General features: G+C 40.0%; 1 protein-coding gene across 1 annotated transcript; it reads left to right on the top strand.

The window, feature by feature from the left end:
- kiss1ra (KISS1 receptor a) lies at positions 1-24,622 on the top strand. Its single transcript, XM_074651643.1, has 5 exons — positions 1-1,530; positions 5,013-5,137; positions 18,066-18,201; positions 18,385-18,623; positions 20,300-24,622. Exons 1-5 carry the CDS (start codon positions 1,275-1,277, stop codon positions 20,678-20,680), a joined length of 1,137 nt encoding a protein of 378 aa, XP_074507744.1. The 5' UTR covers positions 1-1,274; the 3' UTR covers positions 20,681-24,622.

Raw genomic sequence — 24,622 nt, 5'->3', positions numbered from 1 at the left:
GTTGCTATTTCCTGTCTGCACTCTTCTTGTGTAGCGGTATGGGACCTATGTCAGATGAAGGAGTTACGCTATATCGTAATTCCCTGTGGAACAGAATCGGAAAAGAACAAAAAGACGAATTGAGGGATAACGTTGCTAGGAAACCCTGACAAGAGCTATTTACCCCAGAATCATGCTGTAGCGCACGTGCATTCAGACTGTGTGTGTGTGTGTGTGTGTGTGTGTGTGTGTGTCTGTGCACCTCCTCTCCCTGCTGCGTCTGTGTGTCCTTGCTCTTGCTCGAACTATAAAGCCGGCAGCATCTCTTTCGCTCTGCTCTCTTGCTCGAGTAAAGTCAAGGCTAAATTACAGTCAACTCAGCAGTGTCTGGAGAATGAACAACGGATCGTGCTTGAGGTTTTTCCTTTTTTTAATACAACGAATTTTGGCTGACGTACTTTTGTCAAGGTTATATAGCAGCATATCAACTCCTACACAAGGCTGTGTCTTCTTTCTTTGAATCAAGTGACTCTTGAATGGAAGGTTAAGCCTCACCACGGAGCGGCGGAAAACAAAGAGAGGTGAAAACCAACACAAGGAAGCTGTGAGTACAGTGGATTGTTTACCTTTGGGTATTTGGTGACCGAGCTCATAGAAGAAATCTGTTTGCCTCTCAGCGTACACTCTGCAGCTCGGGAACAAATCCCCGGGGCTACTTGGAGGCTTATCTCGCATGTGAGCAGCACAGCATGCTGTGAGGGGCAATGTAGCGTCAGAGGAAGGGCGGTTTTCCTCCAACCTGATGTTAAGGAAAGAAGCACTTTCTCCTCTCTCTCATTCACCATCTATTCTTCTGTGTCTTCACTTATCATGAACACCTCTCTGCAACTTGAGGGGTCCCATCTTGTCTGCCCCCTTTTCAGTCTGTCTCCTCCATACCTTCACCTTTTGATTCACAAAGCAAACTTTTCCCTTTGATACCTGACCGCTTTCTGTCACTCCTCTATTTCTTTTCTTACAAACTCACCTCTTCCTCATCCTACATTGTACCTTGCACTTTCCTCTTTTCTCTCATGTATGTCCCTTGCCTGATTTTTTTTTCCTTCCCCCCCTTTTTGTCCTCTCCTCTGTCTCCATTTTCAACCATCCATTTTTTTCTCCTGTCTTGAGCCTGAGGGCACCCAGGACTCGGCGTTTGAACACATACTCGTTCTCTCTCCTAATTGCCATCTCGTCGTCTCTCAGTGCTTTTTTCTCTCACCTTCCCTCACAATTATCCTACCCGTCCTGTCACAATGTACTCCTCCGAGGAGCTCTGGAACGCCACCGAGCCGGTCTGGATCAACGGCTCTGAGGGAAACTTCTCTCTGGGAAGACGCAGGGACGAGGACGAGGAGGAGGAAGGAGATCAGCACCCCTTCCTCACAGATGCCTGGCTGGTCCCCCTCTTCTTCTCCCTCATCATGCTGGTCGGACTGGTGGGCAACTCTCTGGTTATTTATGTCATTTCCAAACACAGGCAGATGAGGACGGCAACCAACTTCTACATAGGTGAGTAAGAGCAAAAACTAGGTTCAAACACAGGACATCCTGGAGATCATGTTTACTTTATCATGAACTCACAGTGCATCGACATCAAATATACTCTACAGTTATTTGATGCAGGTCTCTTTCATCTATCCAGAAACGTGTCTTTGCATGCCAACAGTGGGTTCAAAAGAACTTCAAGGGCTCACGAATAACCTGAATGTAATTTCACTCACTTTATTTGCCCATTATAGTACACAGCGATGTGTAAAATGTCCATGTCAATTACAAGATAAATACATAAATAAATAGAGTTTTCACTTTTACCTTTAGAGGAAGAGACAGGTATTCAGATGGGTCCTGAATTGCAAATTCTAAACAGGTGAGTAATTATCTGCCGGGGTGTTTTAGAAGCCTTCCAGCATTCAATTTGGAGAAACTGGTTTGTGCAAGTATGCAATTTTTATAGCTCAAGAGCTCTGGGCTTAAAATGTGTTTCTCTTGTTTACATAGGCACAAATTTCCCTTTACTTTCGTGATGCTCAGCACGACTTTTAACAACTTATTTTTTGTGCTTTTTCCTGCGAATTTCCTCATTGATCTTTTCAAGATAAAAATACTTAGTTAGGTTTAGGAAAAGATGGTGGTTTGGGTTTATATAACTCCGGAAGTGCTGTCATTTAAGTACAGAAGTTACGTGACAAACAAATCAACACTGACTTCTGGTTTCACACGGGACATGAACACCAGTCTCCTGGATGAAAGTACAGTGTTTTTTAACCGATCCATCCACCGCGACCTCCTACCTATATGGCATTTGCCGCTCTTTATACTCTTCGTTTCATAAGGATGTGGATTAGATACGAATTGATTTCGTGCTGACCATCACGAAAAAAAATTGAAATTCGTGTCTATGTACACGAATCAATGCATTACAATTTTGTGACTATTTCACGAACTGCTGTGCGACTGGGCTGGATATCAAAGTAATCAACAATGAAAAATGTTGAAAGTCCCAAAAAAAGTACATCATTGATAAGAAATTTGTTGCCATCTGCAAACAGGAGATAAAAGTCTGGTCTCCATGCGAATTACGTGGAAATTTTAAGCAAATTTCCAGAAAATGTGAATGCAAATTAATGTCCGCTTCCATCCACTACTGTTATGTGAATATTAAGAGTTGCTGTTTGAGATAAACAGTTAGTGGGGTTATTTCATGTATTAATTTGGGGAAGGTTACAGTTTCCTAATTTTCCTCTCTTCAGTGGAGCAGAATTCCATGTTTAAGTCACATGTGTCATGTACGTCATAATTTATTCGTCTTCTTCTATTGTACTTTGCATTTGTTGATAATCCAATTCACCTCAGCTAAGCATAACAACTTTTTTTTGTGGTATTTTGACTTTTTTTCAAATTTCCGGCATTTACAATCAGACTTTTTTACTCGTAAATTGAAAAAAGCAGGTGGATGGGTGGATGTTGTCAGGGGGGGATTTCATTAATCTCATGGAATCAAGTAAAACAAGAGAAATCAAAGGAGTTCATCCATCATGCACCTGCCTCATGTCTTCTCTGGTTTTCAGGGCACACTGACTTTAATCCCGGGTGATTGATTTCTGTTGTTGAAGTCAATTACAGCACATCTGATAGAGGTTTCACTTTGGAAGAATTGCAAAAGTGATTGATGAACTGAGATTAAGTACACAAGACATACAAATTAAAATAATAAAACACATAAAATAATAAAAATGCATGTCACATATACAGTTTGTAAATGAGCTTGTCTGTTTGTGCAATTCTGTGATTTACTGTAGAAACCATTTGTGTCTGTGACATTAATTTAATCTTGCCAGAGCATTGAATCAGTTTAATATTCAGCAGCATTAGATCAGTGCCGGCACCATCTGCCCATCCTTTCAACATAATGGTCCAGCTACTATAACGAGATTAGATCAGCTAGTAAAACAAATAGGAAACAGAGTGTGGCCTATTAGTCAGAATAACAGGTTAAATAGAAAAAAGCCAATGTTATAACTGCAACCTCTGCTTGGTGTCCTATCTAAACATGAATTTGTGTTTTTGTGTGTATTCATATGAAGACACTGGGTAGGTAATGTGAATTTAAATTAATCATTTTGCACGTTTTGCACGCGTGTAGGTATACTCTAGGACCTGTTTTCAGTGAATCAACAGTTTTTCTAAAAGCACCTACAGCACATCATCAAGTAAACACATGCTGAATCTGAAGTACGTTCTCAGGCAACGTTCACACTGTAAGCCGTAGTGCTCAATTTGGATTTATTGCTCAGATCAGACAACACGAAGCACGCTGTCGTACGGAAGTTGGCCACTGAAGTCGTTGTTTACAGTTTAATTTATAAGTTGATGTGCAATGAAAGTCAGCGAATTTGGGAGCAGAGGATGACAAGGATTTAGTGGAGTAATGGATGCTACGTCTGTGCGGAGGTGTGTGAGGATGCAGAGTGGTAGCCAGGAGCGGTGGGATCGTGACGTGAATGGCTTCACAGATTTCATCCAAAATGTTAGGATGTTGATCTAAAGTGACGTAAAAGTCGCATGAATGCAGATATGACTGTTCGGATGTCACTTTGCAAAAAATCCGACCTGTAGTTAGGATGATATATGAAAGTGGCCCAAATCATGTGATTTGTGCTGTTCACACTGCTGTGGGAAAAAACCCCAGATCTGAGTCACATATGCAGTAAAAAAAAATCTGATTTGGGCCACTTTTCCTGCAGTCTGAACCTAATACTTGACTTGGGAATTGCATTAGATTTTGCACATGTTGCTTGTTGTTATACGTCAACTCCTTGTAGATTAAGATTTAGTTCAGTAAAAAGTTATCCATGATGTAATTTTGTTATTGATCATCATCATCATTATTTTACACCGGTTGGAGGGGTTTGTCCATGTGTCCATGTGACGATCAGCACAATCTCAACTAAGTCACATTTACAATCTCTCAATAGTTTGGATACATATTTAACTTTTGGATGTGGTGTAGAGCTGCAACTACAGTGAAGATTATTTTGGCATCAATGCCTCAAAACTACATATGTTTACGTTCAATTGACAAAGGAATTAGGAATTATGACGGTAGCAAAGGAGGAAGTCGTTCAATGAAGACGTTGTTATACAGCGACAACGTTTGCGTAAGGAGAAGGCCGAGGTGGATGGATGGGTGAACAGAGCATCAGATTTTAACCCGGGAGAACGCTATTCATTTCCAGTTTCCAACCAAGGTGTCAACATTTTTATTTATTTATTTTTAAAACATGACCACAATCGTTCCCTAACCTTAAACACGTGTTAATTATAGAAACCCCTAACCTTAACGAAATAGACATTTTAACCCAAGGTACCATGTTTCCCTAAACCTAACCAAAGTCGTTGTTGTGCCTAAACCAAACCGTAGCCGTGTTTTGAACTTACATACACTATCTGTAAAACACTGACATCCTCTATGTTGTTTTCTCTCTGTTCAGCAAACCTGGCTGCCACCGACATCATCTTCTTGGTGTGCTGCGTCCCCTTCACCGCCACCCTCTATCCTCTCCCTGGATGGATCTTTGGCAACTTCATGTGCAAATTCGTTGCCTTTCTACAGCAGGTAACACCATGACTCATGTTTTTTAATCATATCACAACCATAATTACATTTTTCCTGGCTCAGAAATGTGCTTTCACACACTAAGAAGTGTTATTTTGCTATGCTCTCTACAAAAGGCCCTGAGAAAAAGACATTCATCAGATGTTCTCTTAAATTGAACAAACCCAGAATATATTATGATTATGATATTATAATTCAATAAATTTACTCACAGAGATGACATGGTGGACTTAGGTACAAAAGCTGCAAAATGTGCAGTGGTTTCATAACTCAACTGAGTGTCATAGAAAAACCCATCTTTTGAATGCACTCATGGAGGTCCCAGCCTGTCCTTTCAAATTTCAGTAATGGTTTAGAAAGCTTCAATCCAAAAAGAGCCATTGTTGCATTTATTGCCATTTTTCCCCCAAAAGACTTTGGAGTGAAAGAAGTTTCATTCACACAGCTGAAAGATGATGACAGTCGGAGGTCCAAGCAGCAACCAAACTCCAGAAGAAAAAAACAGAGAGGAGGAAAAGCACAAAACAGCAAGTTGCAATAACACAAATTTTGAAGAAATATTTAGATGTATGCCCCCATCTGACCCAGGAGTTAACCAGCACCTACCCTAAAGGGAGCATTAAACCCTCCACACATGATGTGAGCCATTTTATTTCTATGTAGAGAGCAAAGATGTTGAGCACTGAGGCAGCGTTTACTCCTTGTTTGTCTGTGAACAATGCACAACTAATGAAAGCTTTACTCAACGTTACCTGAAAGCCATTCATGTTGGACAAAAGGCTTATTGCATGTGAGCATTAATTCATTTTTTGGCCACCTGGGGGCAACGTAATAAGCTGTAAACACAACACTGATATATTATAAAGCTATTATTGTGAACATGTTATCCAGCAGATTCTGATTTAAACATTCAGCAGACACGGAGCAATATGAGCATTTATTTGGAGTTATGTCTGTAACCCAAAAGTGTGAATTATGCTTCCAGAGCTGCACAAAGATGACGTGCACAGGGATCACATGTTCACATGCCTGTTTTATACTTGTATGTACATTTATAATAATAATAATAATAATAATAAAACAAAGTTACAAAGTGCTTAACATGATAGAACCAGGATTTGGTAGGTGTGAGCCTCTGTGACCTATGGTTACCCATAACACTCTTCTCTGCATAGGTTCGCAGTGACTTTTATATCTATCTTCACAGAAGCAGCCTAAGTCCAATATTCACTCTTTCTTTTAGCTCTGTTTTTGGTCTCCACCAACTCCTGAGCAAAATATCTGGCTCTGTAGCTGCTTAATGCTCCACTATGTTCACCAGCTAGTAGCCAACTTTGGAGATGAACAGGTAGCATACAGTACTGTACATTTATCTGAGCTTTTTCCACTGTGGACAATCAACACGTTCTCATCCCAACACGTCACATACCGCCGCATTGTCACTTTATTTTTGTCATCAAAACCACTATTACTTATACTACGTTTGTACAGTGAAAATGACACTGAACGTTGTGAACCCATCCACCTCCCCTCCCAGCCACCCGGTGTGTCTCTTTCGCTTTTTAAACTACGTCACCACAGTAACTCCCGGCGCGCTTTCTCGGAGCGTTTACTGTTGCCGCAGGTGGGTTTACATTATAGTTAATGGAATGCCTGGTGCGTTTCATACCAGCGCTACATGCTTCATTTAGAAACTGGGTTGATGAGAATTGTTAGATTGAAGCACACCAATCACTGTGATTGGACTTTCACATACATTAATTTGATCCTTTGTGAATATGAAAATGTGAAGTAGTGCACAATTAAGGAGAAGCCAAGCAAAGATTGCAATCTGTTGACCCAATGCAGCTTATTTAAAGAGGATAGCAAATTAAAATACGCTTCATTGCACAGCGTGACGCCTGGGCCACACAGCGCGCATCATGCTCGCGTGACGGCAGCGTCACGTCATGGCCGCGTCATGCCCACCTAGGGTGTTCACACTAGACGCGAGTTACCCACGTCTCGGGAGCGTCCCGGAGCTACCTGTCAGCTGTGTTTTTGCTGTTGCTGACAGCCCTTTCTTTCTACATAGAGTTTGCCTTTTAATGGCCATTTAACTTCATAATAAATGTGATTTATATTTATTTAAGACAAAAAAGGGTAAGAACTGTGTGGTAATTTGTAAATATTATTAAAAACAAGCAAATAAATTCATACATAAATATTAATATATAGCCCATATAAATCCCTCTTTTCTGTCAGTGAAGAGGGATTTATATATATATAAATCCCTCTTCACTGACAATGAGGAGGGATTTCTATGGGCTATATATATATATATATATATATATATAAATCCCTCTTCATTGACAGTGAAGAGGGATTTCTGTGGGCTATATATTAATACAAAAAAATAAATAAATACATTAGTAGTAAGAGAGAGCCTACAGCAATCCCTCTTCACTTTGACTGGCACAGTTTTAAACAACATTTCCAGGGGGTTTCGGGTTCCTGTTCTACAGTATTCCAGGTGGCTTTTATCGAAAACGACTTAATTTACATCTGGGGCGGGACAGCAATTTACATTATAAATGCTGATGTTCCGACATCTCAGGCAACTTGGAGCTTTTCACCACCTTGTTGCTGAACTGCGCCTTGATGGAGAAAAACACCTGAAGTATTTCAGAATGATAAATATAAGTAAAGTGTTTTTTTTTTATTATTATAAAACAAAGCAAAATAAACAGTTTCGTTATTTGTTAACCTTTAGAAAACGAAAATTATTATTAAATATCTTTAAAAAAATTAAATAACACCTCTAAAAGAAAGAACAATAAAGTTACGTGGTGTTTGTTGAGAGAGAGAGAGAGAGAGAGAGAGAGAGAGAGAGAGAGAGAGAGAGAGAGAGAGAGCGCATCGGAAAAATACTGCCAACTATCACCTGATGTTCTTATAACCTATTAACCCAGTCTATTATATGTATAGCATATGTAGGGTTTCTGCTATGACTACTACAGTGTTTACATAATTAAAAGCCTGTACTATATTAACTTGATGGAAACCTGCAAGCAGACAACTGCTTTATTTAGAGTATTTCAGAATAAAAGCATTGTGTTAATGAATGAATGATTCTGTGCACTAAAAACGCTAGAGGACTTTTATTTTGAAATCTAGATAGGAAGTGTAAAATATTGATGGTCAGTGACATATTCTACAGATGTCTAGACATGGAAACTGTAGTAATCTTGCTCATATACTGTCAATAGATCACCTTCACTGTCTGTTGCTGCTGGGAGACGCAGCCGAGAGGTAAGCGGCAAGCGTGAAAAATAGGCGAGCCTTCTATTCTATAAAATAGATGCACGTCTGACGTGCGTCTGACGCGCGTCTGACGTGCGTCTCATGCGGGCAGTGTGTCCACTCTAACCTGTTAACATGGACGCCGAAATAAAAAACAACACGCGACGTTGCCGTCACGCGAGCATGAAGCGCGCTGTGTGGCCCGGGCTTGAGGCGGTGAGTGGGCGTAAAGCTCAGACATTAATAAGCCATGTTTTCCTGCTACACTGTAATTACTTAAGCATTAATAACTGTGGACTACTTAAAATATGCCATCCAGACCCAAGAAGCTTGACAAAGCTATACTGTCCCTGAGGGGTTGCCACAGTTAATATGAAATCTGTCAAATGATGCAAAATCTAGAACAAAACTGTCCCTCGGTGACGAATGAACTTTTTAGAACTTTTACATTTTAAAACTGAGCTTGATGTAAAAGTACCTCATTCATTATGAAGCTAGAAGGGAGGAGGAGACGACCTGTCTGATCATCTGATGGAGAGATTTTCTTTTGTACGCAGAATGACAAGATGTTCACGGCTAATTTGAGCATAAAAGAGGAAGATTGTCAGTCTGGGAGGCAGGTGGGAAGGCTGAAAGCATTTTTAATTGAAAACACAGAGACGTGATTTAGTTTTTCATCAGAACATGGAGCCTATGGACCCTGTTACTCCTAGATGAGGATGATGAGTGAACCTCTTCTCTGCCTTTTATCAACCAACCCATAATTTTAACACAGTTTCTAGGAAGGGAGTCCTGCCGTCTTTTATTATTGCATGTGCATGAGAGAAGGTTAATCAAGTTTTTAATGATTATAATGAGACTGGCCGTTCTTTCTGCCTCAGTCGCACACATTTGTCAAAGAAATATGGACTGTTAAGTAGAGTAGAGTCTCAAAATGTCCACAGTTGGATGAAAACAACCAAAGGGGGAAAGCAGGTGAAGTGAACTATGCCTGCTGTGTTTACAACCATCATCAGTGTCTGTTACTACTTCATATTGTACAATTGATTGTTACCACAGCAGGGAACAACCAAGAGCTTGATAGGATTGGTGATCAATACTAAAGTCTCAGCAACTACTTTAAAAGCTGGCACCAAAATGTTTGCTTCAAAACTAACTTTCCACTAGCACAAATGAGACATAACCTGGTACTTAGTGAGCTTTAGAGGCGCTATTGGGCAGATTTTGTTACAGTCCGAGTTATATTTAACGGACAGATATGAGCGGTATCAATCCTCTCATCAAAATCTCAACAAGAAAGCGACAAAGTATATTTCCCAAAATGTCAAACTATTCCTTTAAAGCTGTCTAATACGTCTCAGGTCTACCACGACATACAAGACTATGAAAATGTAAGACGCACAAAATCCTTGTTTTGCAAGTCACAAGTAAGACTCAAGTCTTGCTGCTCACGTCAAATCCAAGTCATTTTGCGCTCCAAAATGTTTAACAATAGAGAATGATAATACCACTAAATGGTAAAATTTTTTATTAAACTTATATCCTTATTTATCCTTATATACTTATTAAGGCGTACAGCATGACGTGCAGGATCCATATGACCCACAGTTTGACTCTGAAAATCAGCAAGGGTGAAGCCAAATGCACGACTCACAGGCAGATAAGTTTAGATAAAAGTTTACGTTTACTTAAATTTACTTGAATAAAAAAAACAAAAAAAAAACAGACACAGGTCAAAACCAGGTAGGCAGTCAGGAACAGGCAGAGAATCATCAGTCCAAGGATCAGATAGGTAGAGCAAAGGCTTGGAAGCTATAGGGTGTATGCAAACTAGACAATCTGGCAAAGCTAGATATACTGTAAGTACTGCAAGACTAATGAAGGAAGTATCGGGTGATGGGAAAGATTGACTGCAAGGCAGGAGGGAGTGTTTGGATCTGAGATGACAGGAGCAACCTGTTCTCTATCCCAACTCATCACATGCGGACGCTTGGCCAGTACCCAATGGCGACACTTTTTACTCGCCAGATGGTGTGTTACACATAGCTGCCAGTAGCTCCTCACAGGACGTTGATTGTCCTTGATCTGGCTTGCCGGACACAAACGTATTACTTGAAGCCTGACAAGATGGATTTTTGTGTGATACTGTATGTGATCCCCGAGATTCTCGCACGATCTCGTAACATCGTGACATTGCGAGAATCCAGCTGCCGTGCAATGTAAACCCATTGGCGTAGGTTAAGTAAAAGATCACGGTTTGGGTTCAAATAACTGTATTTGTTCCGTAACTTCAGTAACATAGTCTATGTTACGTAACGTTCTTACATAACTTAAAATAAGTCAACGTTGACTTTTGGTGTCACACGGGACACTAACAGCGGTCTCCTGGGTGAAAGTCCTGTGTTTGTTTAACCCATCCATAATCCCAACGTCCTCCTTACGACTTTGTCGCTCTTTATACTCCATCACCTGACTTCCGGAGCAGTTGCTCTGACCATCTAATATAGCTCATATTGCCACGGACGGGTTTACATAGGAGTTACTTAAAAGCGAATAGACGCTAAAGGGTGCGTCGGTATCAGACACAGGCAAAACATCGGCATTTGCTGCCCTGGGACTGAGACCGGGCTGACAGGAGAGTTACATATTGCAGGGTAAACAGAGCAGGCAGAATGACAGATGAATAGGAGCTGGCTGAAGTCGTAACATAACTAATTAGCATACATGCATTTTTAAAATGATAAAATAATATGCACTGAAACTACACAGCATCTAGATTGTTTATTCCAAGGGAATAGGGGGAATGAGAGAAAGAGTGAGCTACTGTACAGTGACAGCGCATGTCAAACATCCATCCATCCATTAATCATGTCAGACGTTGCCGACTGTTTGTGTGTTCTGCAAAACAACATTAAACTTTCAAATCTTGGCTGCAAAATGCACCTCTCCACACACATTATCCAATATAACCCTGTTTTTAATAACCCAGCGATCTGTCCTCTAGCACCATCCTCCAAACGGACTTTACTTTTAGATCCATTTAAAATTTCCACTGTTTGTCATGTTAATGTGAGGTAATGAGTTTTGCAGCCTCTCGAAGGGACTAATGAGGCTTTACACTGTCAGTCGTGCAATACTGAAAATCTGCTGCAGACACCTGTTGCTGTCGTTAGATTTCATACTGCTCATTGCATCATCGGTACAGGCTGATTACAATCATACGTCTGTTATTCCCTCTTCTTTTTTTTGGTGCGAGAAATGTAAACCAATCTCAAATTCAGCACTTATTGAAAGAGGTGTTACTTGGAAGACAAAATTAATTCCAGTTTGTTGACAAGAACAAAATCTGTCTTTGATTTAATGGATGAGTAAATAAACTTTAAACTGTTTTGTACTGAAAAAGAAGAGCACATATAATTTAACCAGAAGCAACTTGCATTTCTTCCTGTTAAATATTTATTTTTGACATGCACTGAGTAGGATGAGAGCAGGCACTGTATGTCCCTTCAATCCCATCTTTCCTTTCATTTTTATTTCTGATTGTCACCTCGAAGGACTCTTCATCTTCAACAAATGGATCCAAGACAGAGAGTTTTTACTTTCCACTTTCTCTATTCTGGGAGGAGAGCTTGAGTACATACAGCCTCTCTTTCTTTGCAGTTGATTCAGACAGCTCCTCTCCAAACCTACGTCAGCATTTTACATCAGTATAGGCCTATAGATAGATTGGATAGACAGATTTCTTTTAATGTATATTTAAATTAATGGCCTGAATAAATCAGAGTTTTCTTCAAAATCACATGTTGAGCTACATTTTCAATAATGGTAAAAGATCAAAAGGAAAATGTAGAGGCCCTACAGTACTTGACTACATTATGCTGTCCTAGTATTCTTTATTATTCCTTCTAATCTATGAAAAGGACAGCATATGGATGGTCTTCAAAGCAGATATCTAACCATAAAGCGAGGAATCTCTGTCTGATCTACTTCACTTGGGGGGTGTATTGCTGAGGACACAAGGGAGTTCAGTGTCGAATGTGTCTCCTGGAATCTGTGGGTCCATACAAATCTATAGATATTAATCATTCCATATAAATCTATACATATCAGCAACGCCAATTTGTGTCTAGATCGTTTTACCGCCATTTTAAATTGTGTCCAAATCAGTTTTTTCGCTACTCCTCCTACAACTTTTGAGCAATCGCCACCAAATTTGGTACAGAACATCTCTGGACCAAGCCGGAAAAAGCTACTCTTTTGGATTGTTGATGTTCCATGTAGTTTTGCTATAGCTGACCCTCAAAGTTGTCTCAAATGCTGTGGGCAGGGCCTATATTACAAAAAATGTCTTGATCATGAACGCTTTGTGCTATTGCAACCACATTTGGTGGACATGTATGGATATGACGTCTAAGTGACCATGACAAATTCGGAACCGTAGCGCTGTGGCAGCATTGTCTAACTATAAAGCTAGGAATCTCTGTCTGTGTGTATATGTGGGTATGTCCTTTGCATATCTCAAGAACCATTCATCCGATCTACTTCACACTTGGCAGGTGTATTGCTGGGGACCCAAGGATGTGTAGTGTTGAAGTAACATGTTCAATATTAATGAACTTTGGATAAACAAGCACACAGCGCTCTGTGCAGCAGCAGGGGCGGGGCTTCTGGACGGGCCTTTACAGACCGTGACTCATTGACTGCAGTTCACTTTTGCTGCTGGATGCTGGATATATTAAAGTTACAACCAAAATCTTCTTCACTTGGAGTCAATGAGCAATTTGCGGTTCTCGACAACCGGCACTGTATTAGTACTATAATTATGTACAGAGGTTGTTGTTGTTTTCCAAAATACCAAAACCAAAATGTACTAAAATGAATTAAAATTATAGACTAAATGGTTGATTACGTTATGCACTGACCTTTATTAAGCTTAACAATACAACTTTGTTGTGCAGTGTTGGGGCTTTGACCTCACCTCATCAGAATAAAATAGAAAAATAAAGACGATACCACTCTCATGTCTTAAATATGAAGTTACAGCTTGCAGGTGGTTAGCTTAGCTTAGCTTAAGGAGGGGAAACAACTAGCCTGGCTAGTTTTAGCACTATAGTAATGCCTCTTAAAACCACCAATTGTCGTTTATTTTATTTTTGTACAGATTGAACAAGCGAGATATAATCTGTTAATTCATAAGTTTTGGAGATGCTGGTGGTCGTTTTTCTTTATCTTTGGACAGAACCAGGCTAGCATTTCCCCCTGTTTTATGTTAAGCATATTTAGCATAGCCTACAGACATTAGAAAAGAAGGCAAATAAGCATGTTTCCCAAGAAGTAAAGTCATATTTAAATTCAACATATAACATTGAATACACCACGTACAATGTAAAACACTGACCAAGACATGAATACCCCTGACCAGTAAGACTACAAGCAACATTGTGCAATATTGCTATTCACTGATTACTATGAAACTATTTTATACCTAAAAAACAGAAGCATGTCCCAATAAAGCTAAATGTGTTCACTTGTCATTTAGAGGTGAAATGTTTAAGAAAGAAATGGCTCAGCAGGACGAAGTGGTTCTTCCTGTCAGGAAACCGAATCAAACATGAAGACACTGAATTAATTTCACTATCGTGCACCCTGTCACCAAATCCACCTTTTGTAAAACATAATTTGATCTTTTATCATCTCACTAAAATAAATGAGTAGAAATAAAGATGATCTAAATGTATTCTCTTTGTCATGTCCAAGCCCATTTTCCTCTGAAGAGACATTATGCTGTGAAGATAACAGAGGGTTCTTAATGTACCATGCGTCTTAGAAATTGAGGGACTGTGGTACCCACTTTCCTCAGTGGCCTCAACATTGAACTCATCGTGACCCCTTTCCGACACTCTCATCATATCCTTTGAAACACTGATGTCGTGCTACGAACCTCTGGAGGGTAATGGGTGCTGGCTTCACAGTCACAGATAAGAGGTGGAGAGAGAAAGAGGCAGATAGACAAAAGAGAGACAAAATTAGATCCTCTTTGGAGAAGAGCATAGAGAGAACTTCTGACCTGTCATTTGTGTCCCCTGCTGCACATATTTCAAAGCAATATGGATGAGTTTGCCTGCATATAACACAGTACGAACCTCAGAAGTCTGCGTATTTGAAGTGAAGAAAATGTTTCTGTGAAGAGGATGAAAAGAGGCTTGTTTTCAGTCTGTACTAAAAATCAATGTACAGATGTGTATGAAATGAAAACATCCATAGCGACTCTAGTCAGGCTACTTTCTACTATCAGTCTGAAAAGTGAAGTCAATGCTGAAGTACCTTAAACTTGCATTCTCTTTGATAGCCAGCAGGGGGCGACTCCTCTGGTTGCAAAAAGAAGTCTGATTGTATAGAAGTCAATGACAAAATGACCCTACTTCTCACTTGATGTATTACCTCAGTAAACATTGTAAACATGAGTTTATGGCCTCAATCACTAATTTCAAGCCTTCTTCAGCATTATGTTCATTTAGTAAATTATGGTCTTATTCAAAGAAAATAGACCATAAAGCAGGGTATGCTTTAGGGCGTGGCTAGCTTGTGATTGACAGGTCGCTACCGCGGCGTTGTCTGGTCTGGGAGTTGTCCGTGTTTACAATTTTAACCCTTTCACAGTGTGTTTTCAGTTCATGATAGTTAATTATAACCTTTTTGGTCGCCTAAAAATGTCTAAAAATTCAGCGTTCAGTTGTACTTAACGCCATCCTCTCGTGTCACTTCTGGTTGCAAACAACTACTATGGCGACGGCCAAAATGCCGGACTCAAGGCTTCAAAACGGCAGTCCACAAATGACATCATGGTGACTGTCCGCTTCTTATTAAAGTCTATGTTTCTACTGTACAACCTGACTGAGACCTGAGTAAAATGATTTTGTAGCAGCAGGTGATGAAATATGTTGGAGACTGTGGATTCTGTGTGAGTTGAGTTTTGCAACCTGAAATTTTCTGTTGTAACCGGAATTCCACATTTAGCCTAAAATTAACATTGTGATTAAGCCGAGGTTAATTGAATCAAGCACCATTGAACCCTATTAAAATGTAATTGAATGATTTTTTCATATGCTAATGAAAAATACTTATCGCAAATGCAGCCTCCCGTTCCTCGGTATGCGGTTTCTCTCTCGCTAATTTTTTAAAAGAGCTCATTAGCAAAACCTCAGACAAGTTGGAGAGTGAATCGGAAATACAGATGATTACTTGAGGACAAAAAAAAAAGTCTGCTTGAACTCTTTTGCTTCTCAATGAGGGGTTGATTAACTACAAGCCTCGATGCACAAGACACCATTAGAAAGGTGGTAGCCACCCAATCTATATAAAAGTTTGTGATAGGCTCTCTGAGAAAACAGCTTCCTCTAATAGTTTGTGCACAAATTGTGGAGCATTTTTATATCTTGTAACAATGTATTATTTGTATCGCTGGAAATAATCATTTTACAACTGTGATACAACTTATACTAAATGTTTTTTTTGTTTTTTTTAAAGGGGATATATCATGAAAAACTAAGTTCTTCAGTGCTTGTGAACATACATTTGGGTATCTGGAGTGTCTACCAACCCACAAACTGTAAAATAAGACAATCCAGTCAGAAAACATGTGATTCAACAAGCAATTCAGATTTGGCTTCCCTTCCTAGGTCACATGCAGGCTCGTTAGAATATACAACCCTATTTCCCACAAAATGACGTTCCCGAACTACTAAGCTGCATAGCCAAATACGTTTTGAGGGAAACTAATTTCTCCCGAATTACGGTCATTGTTTTTCAATTAACATTGTTAATTGAAACAAAACAAAATGAAAATGCAAAAAAAACTACTTAGTTAGGTTCAATGTTGTTGAACATTAAAGCATGTAAGCATGTTCAAGTAGAAACCCAAAATACAATTATGAACCTGGAAATGAGCATGATACAGTATGTCCCTTTTAAAACACCCAGTGCTTGGTGAAGTCTCTGTGGATAAATTCACATGATTGTCCACAGAAGGGCTGAATTTATTTACAGTGGTAGAAACCGTAATGTGTGGGTGTCAGACGGAGAGAAGATAAATGCTTATAAAACATAGATTTCAACTGAAAATTTAAGGACAGTGCGGCCACTTCAGGAAAAAGTGATTTGTTTTGTTAAAAATATTCCTTGGACTTTGATTACTAAATATATCAGAACATATGAAAAGATCAGTTTCCGCTTCAGACAGCTGGAAAGCAAAGACACAAGCACAATGACAATCTGGCAGGGAATGAGTGGAAATCGGCAGGTTGTATAAAGCAGCGCTGATGAGGGAAAGTGGAAACAGGTGAGTAGCTGAATGAGAGTCAGGTGACTGGGACAGGTGGGACAGTCTGAGGACATCTGGTGGATTGCTGGAGAACGGCAACGCAGGGGGCTGAAGTGAGAATTGACTTTGTGAAAAGATCTCTATATCTATGGGATCTTTTCAAATTTATAGCAAAACATTGGATCATTGCTGATCTAAGTCACAGTTGATGTTTGTATTTTTACTGGACAATCCTTTCTCCTCAGTGGAGGAAGTGTGATGGATATTCTGAGTAATGTCTGTCTTTGTGTTCCAGACATGATTTGACATTGCTTTTCTAAAACCAGAATTTTGAGCTTTGACTGAAACAAGAACATAGATCCATGTTTATATACTACTTGTTCTGCCAAATAGATTTTGAGGGAAACGTATATTGTTGCCTGAATTATGTTGCCTGGCAATGTTTTTCTTTCCTGGGATTCACATCCTGAGTCTATAGGGTGGGATAAGGTTTCAAGGTTTTCAAATGACTTTGGCTATAAACTAAGATCACGATCTTTACATAAACCAAGAGCTCACCAAGTACTTGAAGTGCCTAAACATCAAATAGTTTGATCATGTTTTAGTTGCTACAGGTGGATATTGGAAAAACAAATTAAATATGGTGTCAGTGCAACTTGGCACACAAATTAACAATAGTCGTGTTTACATTCACATATTTTTATGCACATTTTGAAGTATCACATTAGAAAAGCTGAATGAAAATTCTATCAAACTTTCTCAATTTCGAAAGAAAGTTTTTATGCCTTTGTCGAAAAAAGAGTTGATGCGCTAAATGTGTTATGGAAACGCATTTGCTGAATAAGTTCTGACGCAATTATTTAACTCACATGACTGATCAGCTGTTTCCGCTTTCGGCGTCTTCTCGGATATTCCCATAAAGTATGAATGCTTGTCTTCGTCTCGGGACACCATGAAACATGGACAATACTAGCTGACATGAAAGAACAATTAAAACTTGTCCAATTGAAACAAATTCCTGAAGACCTCTGTCCACTATTCTCTCATAGATGGTTAGATGGCCGAGCCAACTTGCTGTGTTTCCGATTGGCTACTTCTTTTACTCTGTTTACTGGCGGATTACAGCCATGCGTAGTTGATTGCGCCAACTTCTGACCAAACTATGCTGTAGTCTAGTTTATTCACTCCATGGAAACGCACTTAATTTGCATTTCTTTTTTGCAACATTTCAAAAGTAGTCGCTTGACAATTGAATAGAAACACAACTAATTTACACATTTGTAGAACAGCATATATGTGTAAATCATGTATATGTGTCTTTCCCAGGTGACAGTCCAAGCCACCTGCATCACTCTGACGGCTATGAGCGGGGACCGCTGTTACGTCACAGTCTACCCTCTGAAATCTCTCCGCCACCGCACACCAAGAGTAGCCATGATTGTCAGCATCTGCATTTGGATCGGTACGTCCTGCTCGTTTAATGACAATTACTCAACATTTACTCTATGTATGTATAATTGTTGTTTTCTAATTAATTCACCACAGAGCTAATGAATAATTAAGACTAATTGTATATAAAGTAGGTAAGGGAAATAGTGAGCATGATCTAAACAACTTCAATTAACACAGTCCTTGTCCTTCCCAGGCTCCTTGATCCTGTCCACCCCGATACTAATGTACCAGCGTATAGAGGAGGGTTACTGGTACGGCCCGAGGCAGTACTGCATGGAGAGATTCCCCTCAAAGACACATGAGAGGGCTTTCATCCTCTACCAGTTTATTGCTGCCTACCTGTTGCCGGTCCTCACTATCTCCTTCTGCTACACTCTGATGGTGAAGCGGGTGGGCCAGCCCACTGTAGAACCCGTAGACAACAACTATCAGGTATGGACAAGGTTTGTTTTGCTTTGTTTATTGCGCTTAATTGTATTTTCTTGACTTGGTTTAAAGATTTGACAGCAAGCCCTTGATCCTATTGTCAGCTAATTAAGTTAAAAAGCTTCTCTATATGGTGGCACTACCTGTCCCTTTTTTAATATCTGTTGCCTTGCTTTGATATTGGCTGTCTTTGAAAATGTCTTTTAAAGGACCTTTGTTTAAAGCAGCTTTACATAATAACAATGGATCAAATGACTATGTGTAATGTGAAAGTGTTGCTCATAATAACAAGAGAGAACTGTAACCCAACTCTGTAGTTCTCTTTAGCTTTATTCTCAGCTGCAGCAGGCAGCTGTTTTCAGTATGCACTACCTGCTCAGCACCAAAGTACACACAGACAAAGGGTAGCTGGTGAACACAGTGGAGCATTTAGCAGCTAATGAGCAAGACATGTCCCTCAAGAGTTGGTAGAGACCAAATGAGGACCCAAAAGGAGAGTGAATATTGGTCTTCTTCAGGTGGCCAGACACACAACTCCAAATGAATGGTAATGTTGTTCCGTAACTGCTGGATGTGTAAGTTGACAAATGTTTGACAAGTTTGGTATATCAACTTAAAATCTGATGATATGTCTGTGTTGTGTTTTCAGCTTGTTTACACTGCCACCAATTGGCCAAAAAAATCTGTAATTGCAGGTGAAACAGTTTGTGTTTGCGAATAGATGCGAAGACGCGTCCGTTTGAGTTAAAGATGTTTTGACTTGAGCAAAAAATAGGGCGTGGCGATAAATGATCTTGAAAATTTTCGCGATAAGATCTTACACGATAATGATACATTTATGAGATCTATTTTCGATAAAATTATTGAATCCGCTTTCCTCTACCTACAATAACATTACACAAACAGCCGGACAGCGGGGTCATAGCCTACTTCGACGCTACTACTGCGTCTCTAACACGGTGGATAAATTGTTTTGAGCGTCACAACCCCCACGAAATGACTCGTTTCGCTATCAGTGCTTGATCAATTTGGTCCGATAACATTTGGAAAGTCTAGAAGAGCCGCACAATTTGATTATTGTAACCCCATTTAAGTTAGCATAGGACTAACCTGAAGTTAGCTGACTCGGCCACGGAAGTCTTCTTCTTCTTCTTTGGATTTGGCAGACTAGATGCTGCAATAGCATATTGCTGCCCTCTACTGTTTGTTATTAATGATCCTTCAAACAGTTCTTTATATTTTTCATATAGACAAATACTATGCAGATATTAGATTAGTTGCTTCATTTTAGTGCATTATTATCATTAAATATATATTGTGATAATTGTCTATATTGATTTTTGGCCATATCGTCAAAATCATGCTTGGGGCTTTATGAATCTATGGTTACCTCATAAACGCACATTGACAAGTGAACAAATGTGACAAATGAAGTTCCTGGTGTCGTATATGTGCCAAGTGACTTAATCCTTAACACACCCATGCCGCACACACAGTAAGTTTCTATCTTATCGCTAACATTTGTACGGTTGTACATTGGCTGTTTTGGGGCGAATAAACACAGAATGCACAAACAGTCCAGTGGCCAACTTTACGCAAATAATACAAGGTGAAGATTCCCTTTGCTTTCTGTCTGAACACACCTTTAGACAATTCCTCTCTTCTCCTCTTCTCCTCCTCAGGTCAACCTCCTGTCTGAGAGAACCATCAGTATCAGGAGCAAAGTCTCCAAGATGGTGGTAGTAATCGTCCTCCTCTTCGCCATTTGCTGGGGTCCCATCCAGATCTTCGTCCTCTTCCAGTCTTTCCATCCCAACTACCAGCCCAATTACGCCACATACAAGATCAAGACGTGGGCCAACTGCATGTCCTACGCCAACTCTTCGGTCAACCCCATAGTTTACGGTTTCATGGGAGCCACCTTCCAAAAGTCCTTCAGGAAAACCTTTCCGTTTCTGTTCAAGCACAAAGTCAGAGATAGCAGCATGGCTTCCAGGACTGCCAACGCTGAGATCAAGTTTGTTGCTGCAGAGGAAGGCAACAATAACAATGCAACAAATTGAATCTGACAATTAAAAAATAGCAAGAAAGAGATTATTGTTTGAATCCAGGGCAACCGCTGCAAGAAGAAAATAATGAACATTTTCCAGGCTTGGTGTTCATTGTGTGAAAGTCTTCATAGAGCAACTGGCTGATTGCAACAGACCTCGTTTGGCAGACATATTTTAGTTATGTTAATGAATACAACGATGCGGGGAAACAGAGATTCATAATACAGATGGACACTAACAGTGTTTGGCACAATATGTCACCTGTTGACTGCCAAGGCCAGGCAGCGTTGGCACATGTCATCAATCGAGCTGCCAAACACCACAGAGGACAGCATGTGATGACGAGAGAGGACATTTTTGCCTGAAAGCTGCCGGCATGAGTCCCGATACTATAATCCCTTTTGGATCATGGCTGACAGGGTCTGCAACTTTGGTATAAACTAATGATCATTTGGACAGCTGATGATATTATATATTCAAAGATGCATGATAATAGGGTATTTTGGAAATGACTGAAGGCTGAATGTGCATTTTGAATGGACAATGAATACACTAGAACAGATGCCTATGGACATGTTGTTTGTTTTCGTCATTTATGTGGTTCCTATCACTGGAGAGAAAGAGGAAAATTGCAAGAGACTCTTTCAGTATCTGTCATTTTGCGAAACAGCTAACACAATTACATTTATTAAAGGAATAGTTTGACATTTTGGGAAAGAAATCTTTTCGCTTTCTTGCAGAGTTAGCCGAGACGATTGTGACTGCTCTCATGTTTGAACACTAAATATGAAGCTAGAGCCCAGGTGATTATCTTAGCTTAGCATAAAGACTGGAAAGCAGGGAGAAACCGCTAGCCGGGATCTGTCCAAATTTCAAAAATATGCCGACCATCACCTCTAAAGCTCATAAAGTAACACATATCGGATATGATTCATTATCCAACCTCAGGGGTCAAGATGCCAACCATGAACCTTCTCTCCCTCATTTCCTGTAAATTTGCGGTTGTCTGTAAGAAATAAATTCCCCCTATATGCAGCCTTTAAATGGATAGTTTGAGTGTTTTGAAGTGGGGTTGTATGAGGTAGTTATCCATAGTCAGTGTATTAGATGACGGTCAGCACACCCCCAGTTTGAAGAAGCAGACAGGAGTTACCGCATGGCAGCAAAGCAAAGTGCTGCTGTGGACGGGGGCAGCAGCAAAATGCATTTTAGCCACCTAAAAGAAAGGCCCACCTAAAAAATCAATACTAGTGTACGCTATATTTAGAATATTTTTACAGCTACAGTCTATGTTTACATCGGGGAACTGAAGCCTTTATCTATGCTTCTGCCAAAGCAACCAGACTCCATTGAAAAAATGGATTCGTTAGTTTGTTTGTGTTATTGTGTGACTTTGGTTAGTTCGGATTCACCAAAGTCACACGATAGCACAAACAAACCAACTTTTAAATAGTGTTCACGTCAAATTGCAAGTTGTTATAAAGACATGTCATTCTATTCCTTTAAAAAAATCGGAGACAAGACTTTTGATGTTCATTTGCTGTAGGATGGATCCGAACAATAGAGCCCCTCTATTCTCCCCTGTTCAACTTGCAACCCAAACAACCAACCAAAACATCAAAAAGCATCAGTTGCTGCGTATTTTCATGTTTTCCCCCCAATATTGTGAAGCCAATTTTGCAAATACCTCTCTGTTGTCCATCTCAAGTGGAGTAGATTATAATAGAGGTGGTGTCATAAGCCTGCATCTGAAAAATGTAGAAGGATGTTAGTATCAGTAAGCTCAGGATAACACAGGGTTAAAGTGTGTTATTCATCCAGCTGAACATGAGTTTCTCTGCTGCCAAATGTGATGAGTGGGGAGCTGGCTGAAGCGGAGGTTACGACCGGTGAAGCATGGACAGTATTTACCTTTCTTTTGTGTCCCACACACAAACATTCACACCTTCCTCAATACATGTGCACGCTGTAGAAACATGCACATACACAGGCATGCACATGCACTTCCACCCGGCACATCCAGGTGTTGTTTAATGGAATTAGTTGCGACATCCTTGAGAAACAACCTTGTATGGTCTTGTCGGGCGGAATAAACTCTAAATGGTGGAGGTGACCCGTATGACCTGTTAGCTGTTTTGAGAGGGCATTTTGAAGGAACACTTGTTTAGTGAGCAGCTGTCTGGAGATGGAAATACATCCATCATTGTTAATATGTCTGCAGAAACCCTGCCAGCTCACCACACTCGAGATGGAGTCCTTTTCTATCCATCCCACACAGTGACATTCAAAATCAGGCCTTCATAGAAAATCTGCTAATGCAATTCTCATTTGAATTTTAGAGGTTGTGGGACTTGCTCCATTTCAATTACATCAAAGTGTCTTGAAAAGAACCAGAGTGCTTTCGGCTGCCATAATTTTGCATACATAAATGGACAAACATTTATCTATGGCTGTAACCTAACATGTTCAGTAGTAGATACTAGGTTTGTCAATCGATTAAAATATTTAATTGTGATTAATCGCATGATTTTCAATCACATTTAATCGCAAATTAATTACATATTTTTTTATCTGATCAAAATGTACCTTAAAGGGAGATTTGTCAAGTATTTAATACTCTTATCAACATGGGAGTGGACAAATATGCTTGCTTTATGCAAATATATGTATATATTTATTATTGGAAATCAATTAACAACACAAAACAATGACAAATATTGTCCAGAAACCCGAACAGGCACTGCATTCAGCATAAAAAAATCGCAAGTGGCGTTAAAACAAATTTGCATTAACACGTTATTATTGCATTAACTTTGACAGCCCTTGTAGATAATAATTATATGTACCCCTGAATACAATTTTAGCACATGTACCTGGTACCCACACAAATAAACACATTTTCACTTTAACTGAAAAAAGCACCTTGATTTTAAAGGGACTGTTTGCAAGAATCAGAAATTGATTGTAACAGTGACACCTGTGGCCGTTAAGTCAACGAAAGTCAGTTTCCTGTTGCTCGCGCTCGCCCGTGTCCACGCGCTACGTGAATGTGAGCTAGCATCCGTCAAAACAGTGAGGCGACACACATCAGCTAAAACCACAATATCACTCTATATTTCACCTGCTTGGCAGTAATGTTAGCTGACCAGACGGATGTCTCTCCATGAATCACTGCTGATCCTAGTGTTGGCTTTTCCTGCTTCAGCCTCCCGACCGCGGCCGGAGTAAACAGGGAAGACACCGGAGTTTTGGTCGGGGACAATAACGTAACTCGTTGCGGAGTGCCATCACTTCACAAGACAGGGGAAACCTCTGTTGGTCTGGAGGAGCTGCATCATTTATGTCTGCGCAAACGTCCAGTGTACATTCACTACATATTCTCAGAGCTAAACTAACTCTTCTGCAGTGTGTACTGTGCGCACATGGTGCAGCGAGCTGTGAGTGAAGGCAAGCAGGCAGAGGAGCAGAGACTCCGGCCCTGGAGACCAAAGCTACGGTCTCCCCCGCGTCCTCCGACCGCGGCCAACACTGTTTTCCAAGACGGGCTTCACTAGATAGAACTTTGCCGTTTTGGTGCTTCCGTGTAGTTTGTGTTGGAGTCTGAGTCTGAACAGCGTAGCCACACGGGAGCGTGCATGGGACACCGACCCGGATTGATTCATACGTGTAAGAAGTTACAAACAGTCCCTTTAATTTCATTTAAATGAGGTTGCTCTACTTTTGCAGGAAGTGATAAGACCTCCATCTATAATTATAATCTTTTCCAACAAAAAGAATTGTCCCTCTGTTTCATCTGCAAATTCACCATGGAATAAATTACATGGTATTAAGATCATCGCAAATCCATTTATTTTTATCTGAGTGCTTCTGTAAAACCCGTCTTAACATGTTTAATTTAGTGCTAATGAGATGACTGGCTGTTGCTTTTTAATGTATGCTAATTGTGCTGCATTC

Source organism: Sebastes fasciatus, chromosome 11, assembly GCF_043250625.1.
Source record: "Sebastes fasciatus isolate fSebFas1 chromosome 11, fSebFas1.pri, whole genome shotgun sequence".
Classification (NCBI taxonomy): domain Eukaryota; kingdom Metazoa; phylum Chordata; class Actinopteri; order Perciformes; family Sebastidae; genus Sebastes; species Sebastes fasciatus.
This window is presented reverse-complemented; position numbering and strand designations above follow the sequence as displayed.